The 5,902-nt window shown below is 35.1% G+C and overlaps 1 protein-coding gene across 1 annotated transcript in view; it reads left to right on the top strand.

Annotated features, from left to right (window-relative positions):
* Nucleotides 1–5,902, top strand: part of PYROXD1 (pyridine nucleotide-disulphide oxidoreductase domain 1) — a 47,479-nt gene that overhangs the window by 15,368 nt on the left and 26,209 nt on the right. Inside the window, exons 3-5 of the mRNA XM_006889061.1 lie at nucleotides 623–742; nucleotides 3,923–4,051; nucleotides 5,786–5,859. Coding sequence (XP_006889123.1) covers nucleotides 623–742; nucleotides 3,923–4,051; nucleotides 5,786–5,859 — 323 coding nt within the window. The remainder of the gene's footprint in view (nucleotides 1–622; nucleotides 743–3,922; nucleotides 4,052–5,785; nucleotides 5,860–5,902) is intronic.

The following is a 5,902-nucleotide window of genomic DNA, read 5'->3' as shown; positions in this document are numbered from 1 at the left end:
AGTGTCTGCTTACAACTGTTCCTCTTCCTTTGTATTTCCATACTTGAAAACTCAACCTCCTTTGCCGTTTCTGTTATCTAAATGTTATCTAAATTTTACTTAGATGAGAAAAAATATGATTTTGGAGACCAAGAAAGAAGAATTCAAAGACTAGATCATATTAAGACTTTATGCTAAGGAGAGAAGGATAAGGAAATAGCTAAGCTCCTTGCTTAAATTCTTACAGCAGCTATGAGAAAAAAGATGTGTTAGCCATCATTTCATAGTTAATTCTTCAGTTTACGGTTGGAGAAACTGAAGGTCAGTGACCTGTGCAAGAGTAATCTAGTCCTCTTTCCCCTACCTTTCATAAACATGTAATTCCTGAAAAACCCTTCATTTCCATCCATTTAAAACCAGCTCATAACAGACCTTCCAGAGGGTTTTTAGAGGCTATAAAATAGCAGGGGAGGAGATCCATTTGTATCTCACAGAACTGCTGGTGGATTGGAACCAGCTGGTGGAATCAACCTAGGAGTACATATGCTAGTGATGTATAAAAACAAATGAAAGTATCACTACTTAATGTTTTTGAAAATAAATACTTTTAAAATGTGAAAATTTTCTCTTTCATCTAATACAGGTTTCTAAAATATTAGAAGAATTTGACGTTGAAGAACAGCCCAGTACTGTGTTAGAAAACCGCTTTCCCAACATTAAGGTTATTGAATCTAGAGTAAAGCAACTGAAGAGTGAAAAACACGTAAGAATTTTTTTCCTTAATGATTTTTTCCCCGATTATTAAATCTTGATGTGTTTTTACTTGCCTTTCTCTAACCACCACTACCATTTCCATCTGAGTTCATGATGCAAAAGTCTTAATAACATGGATTTCCATTATTAGGAAAATGTTATACTTTATAGTGAGTTTATGGAGATTACAGTTTGGTGCAGTATTTTAGGTTTTACACTTTAAGTTAACATTTATGTTGCTATAGTGCTCACTCTTGGACACTTGGCAGTAAGTTCTGGGATATGATAGAAATAAAACAAAGCACATTCCAGAGAACTAGACATATTAGAAGGAACAGACAGGCATATATATATATATATATATATATATAAAATGAGAGACATGAAATAGTCACTGAAACTCTGATAATAAAAATTTTATCTGAATTTCGAAGATGAGTGAATTGACACTTTTCTAGGTAACAGAGGACATTATAGAAAGAGGAGATTGCATGTTCCAAGATCTAAGTAAAGGGGTGTTGTTGTTGTTATGTGCCTTCGAATCACTTGCGACTCATAGGGACCCTATGTACAACAGCCCTAAACTCTGCTCTGTCCTGTGCCAATCTCACTGTCTTTGACTCTCCCATCCTGATTACCCCAATCACTGAATCAGTCCACCTCATAGAGGGCCTTACCCCTCTGTGCTGTCCCTCCACCCTACAGAGCATGATGTCCCTCTCCAAGGACAAGTCCCTGCTTACAACATGTCCAAAATATGTTAGATGGAGCCTCAGAATCCTTGCCTCCAAGGAGCTGCCTGATTTAACCCTTTCCAGGATGAATCTGTTTGTTTTCCTAGCAGTCTATGGTACTTCAATACTCTTCTCCAGCACCACAGCTTAAAGGCATCAATTCTCCTTTTATCCTCCCTAGTTATTGTCCAACTCTCTGATGCATAACAAGTGATTTCAAAGACCATGGCCTGTATCAGACACACCTTAGTCTCCAGAAGTGAAGGGTAGGTATACGATAGTCAGGATGCCAAAGGGATTGAGATGTGAATAAGTAAAGGATATTGGCAGAGCAGTCTAGACAAGTAAGTGAAATTGTGCAGAACTTTTTCTGTCATCTAAGAATTTGAAATTATACTCAAGCAGTTGAAAAATTTAAGAGGAGGTGTAGGATAGGTTTTGTTTTAGGGATATGTCTGACAGCAAGTAGAGGGTGAACTAGGGTGAAGAGAATTTCTGTTAACCAGCAATCAAATTAGACATCCGTTGTAGTAGTCCAGGAGTGATGACAAGAGATGAACTAAGACAAAGCAAGTGTAGTTGGAAAGAACTGCCCACATGTAAGGGAGATTTCTGCTATAAATTCAGCCTACTCTAACTCGTTGACATAAGAATTAATTACGTTGTTGCCAGATGCCACCTTCATGAATTCTTTAGATGCATTTTAAACAAAACAAAGATTTGCAGCTCTAAAAGAGTTTTAATTTATTAATTCTACCTTGGAAATAAATGCTCATTAAAAGAAATAATTTGGAAAGAAAAGCTGAGAAAAGTTCTGAGGGCTTTTTTGGAGGGAAAAGAAAAAAGAAATCTGAATTAAAAATCTAGATTAGCATGCAATATTATTCAAAATGGTTGACTCTGGAGAACATTATGCTGAGTGAAATATCCCAGTCACAAAAGGACAAATATTACATGATGCCACTGTTGTAGAGAGACTGAGTAAGATGGGTTCAATAATGTATACTGCACTGAAACAGAGGAGGGAGAAAACGGTTTAAAAGAGATATATAACTAGGTATTTCTGTCGTCACAGGAGACTAGAGTGAGGGCTACATGATGGAGGGGACCTGGGGGAGGGTTTGTAAAACAATGAAAGAATCTTTTCTTTTACTTTTCCATAATTTTTGGACTCATGTACTTATAACTTGTTAGTCAAATTTGTGTCTTCTAGGTTGCAACACCCCCATGATACATCTTCAAGGATATGAACATGTACGGCCAAGCACAATCAATAAGAGTGCATCTAAATTCCAAAATCAATCTCCATAATAGTCTATGTGTTTCCTACTGCCAAAGGGGCCCTTTAGAGTAGTGAGAGAAGATCTTCACCCTGAAACCCACAGCGTCCCTTTTCAGCAGGAAGTAGCTAAGAGAATACGCCATCCCCTTTTCCTTATGACTCAGGGTGAAGTCTCTCTCAGGGAGGAGTGATAGGGAATGGCAAAGGACACACTGACAAAGAAGATTAATCAGAACTGGCTTTGACAAGCACTGTGGCACTTGGACAAGAACAAACTGGGAGGAGGGTAGAGAGAATAGTGCAACAATGAATGAATGGAAACCCAAAATCTCTGTAAATGTTTATGAAAATTAATAAAATATAGAAAAAAAAATATTAGCTTGCTAATGCTTACTATTAATATTAGACCATGTAACATCCACAGCAGTTAATTTTGCAAATTGATGTGGGGTCTGAAAAATATCATAATAATATTTTAATATATTATTGTTGGGTGCTGCCAATTTAACTCCAACTCATAGCAACCCTGTATACAACAGAACAAAACACTGCCATTTTCACAAATACTCATGTACCTGAGCTCATTAATGAATTAGAATAGAATTTGCTTATATTAGAGCACTTCAATCAGTGCTCATTACCCTTTGAAAAATGTCCCACATGAAATATATGTCTGCTGTTCATAATTACTTCCAAAAATTGAGCAGTACCAATGAATATAGTAAGGAATCCTGGTAACTCCATGTAGTAAATTCTTACAGTAACTTCCCACGAGCTCTGAGATGTCCATTAAGATAGGAAATATCAGAATGGTCAATTTTAAAATTTCAAAAAAGTTTTTGTTTCTAAACTCAAGTCAATATACCTCTCCAAACATCATAAAATTTCCTGAGATGTTATGGCAGATGTTCTATGACTATACTTTCCCCTCCTCACCTTCCCCTCTGCTGCCGCCAGCCAGAGGAGAAGGTCTAGTTTGCATCACACTCCCAAAATGGTTCATAACCCTGAAATAATTAAGAATCATTGGATTACAGCCTGATTGGCTTTGGAATTGCCGTAACAAATACTAAGAGGCAGCTTTAATTTTTTTGCTTTTTTGTCTTACTGAATTTCTGATTTTAAATGAGATGATAACCATGAATTCCCCTTTTTTTGCTGTATATTTTTACAGTGCATTTTAACAGAAGATGGCAACCAGCATGCATATAAGAAGCTCTGCCTTTGTGCTGGTGCTAAACCAAAATTGATATGTGAAGGAAATCCTTATGTATTGGGAATCCGTGATACAGACAGTGCTCAGGTAACATATTCAGGAGTTAGAAATTATAGGAAGAGAACATGAAGATTAAAGTGGTACAGTGGATTCCTTAGACTTTGCTAGCTTAGAATAAAATTGTTCTACTTATGTTAATTGCTATACTATTGAAGAAGAAAAGTTTTTGTTTCATAGCCCATAAACCAGAAGCTATTCTCCAGTTTTTATGTTTTATTATTACCAATTTTGGTTTGCCTTTAGCTGATAACTTACCCTTGTACTTTAGTTATGTTGATGTTCTTTGTTCTCTTGATCATGAGACATCCTAGATATAGAATAATGATGACTACTTTAAATGTTACATCCACATTAAAAACTAGACCCACTGCTTTTGAGTCAATTCTCACTCTAAATGACCCTTCATCAGGTTTCCAAGGTTGTAAATCCTTATAAGAGGATACTGCCCAACTTTGAAACCCTTGGAGCAGCTTGTGGATTCCAGCAGTCAACCTTTTACTTAGCAGCCTAAAAAGGTCCACACTATGCCTGCCATACACAAATTTATTACTCTATGTTGATTGGGAATACATTATTTACAATAATGTAATGATCTTTTTCAGGAAAGCAAAAAAACATATCCAAAGCTTATTTCTTTTTCTCAGCTAAGAAATTAATATTCAGAAGATGCACTGTCTTTGTGGTATGGAGTTTTGATCAAATAATAATAGATAGACCTTCCCAAACAGATGAAATTTCTGTGTCTGCAAGTTTATACAATTCCTTGTGCCAAGTTACTTCAGAATATTTTAACCCTTACTATTAATAGACTTTTTGGCTTCCAATTGTAGTACTTTGTCTCCCCTCAGGATTTTTGTTGCTTTTGTTTCGATTGATAAGATGATGATTTTACTTTCATAAAGTAGCATCGTATATTCTTGAAAATTGATCTTTTCCTTCAGCCTATTTTTCTCCAAATAATTAAGAATATTAAGAAAACTAAAAAAAAACCCCAACTTTATTATTTTGTAAGCATTTTAGGTTCTTTTTTTTTTAATATTCATCAAAGATTGAGCTCATTACGTGATTGAGCTCATGGAACATATTCCCATGAGGTCATCAAGATGGATGAACTCATTAAATCATCACAGTCATACTGTATGACAGTTATTTATTCCCACTTTACCAATAGGAAACAGATTAAATCATTTCCTTGTACTGAAGAGGTAGCAAGTAAGTTCGCATGTAATTTAAATTGGTATCTTTCATCTCCAAGTCCAGTGTTCATTACAGATTTCCTTACTCACTCCTTTCAATAAAAGTAAACTAAAATAAATTTTTCTTTTTCTTTCTCTTAGAATTTTAAAGAAATAGTCAATTTCAGTGAATTATTGACTATTACAAAAAGGTTTAGGGTTAACGTAGTAGAAATGGTAATTTAGCATAGTGGAAATGGAGCTGTTGACATGAGGCAATGGAATTTTCTTTATTCTTGAAGGAGAAAAAGTTACCACAGGCTTCTCCAAGCTCATCATGATTGTTTTATTTTATTAAGATGTATCATGCAAGAAAAATTCGGAGAAACGTTGGACTGAGGGCAAAGTGAGATAAAACACAAAGGAAAACATTTATGGTCATTGGGAGGGTATATCCTAGCAAAGCAGAAAAGTGAGATTTATTCTGTTGTTACTCCATTGAAAGTATTTTTTCTAATATTATCTGGGAAGCTTAAGATATTGTTCACTATTACAAAATACTGTCTTTATATACTTTCTAATACAGGAATTTCAGAAACAGCTCACTAAAGCAAAAAGAATAATGATCATAGGGAATGGTGGTATTGCACTTGAGTTAGTGTAAGTATATATTTTTAAAAATTATTTACAAATTGTTCTGATT

Source organism: Elephantulus edwardii, unplaced genomic scaffold (assembly GCF_000299155.1).
Source record: "Elephantulus edwardii isolate Elephantulus edwardi_28Jun2011 unplaced genomic scaffold, EleEdw1.0 scaffold00075, whole genome shotgun sequence".
NCBI classification, from domain to species: domain Eukaryota; kingdom Metazoa; phylum Chordata; class Mammalia; order Macroscelidea; family Macroscelididae; genus Elephantulus; species Elephantulus edwardii.
This window is presented reverse-complemented; position numbering and strand designations above follow the sequence as displayed.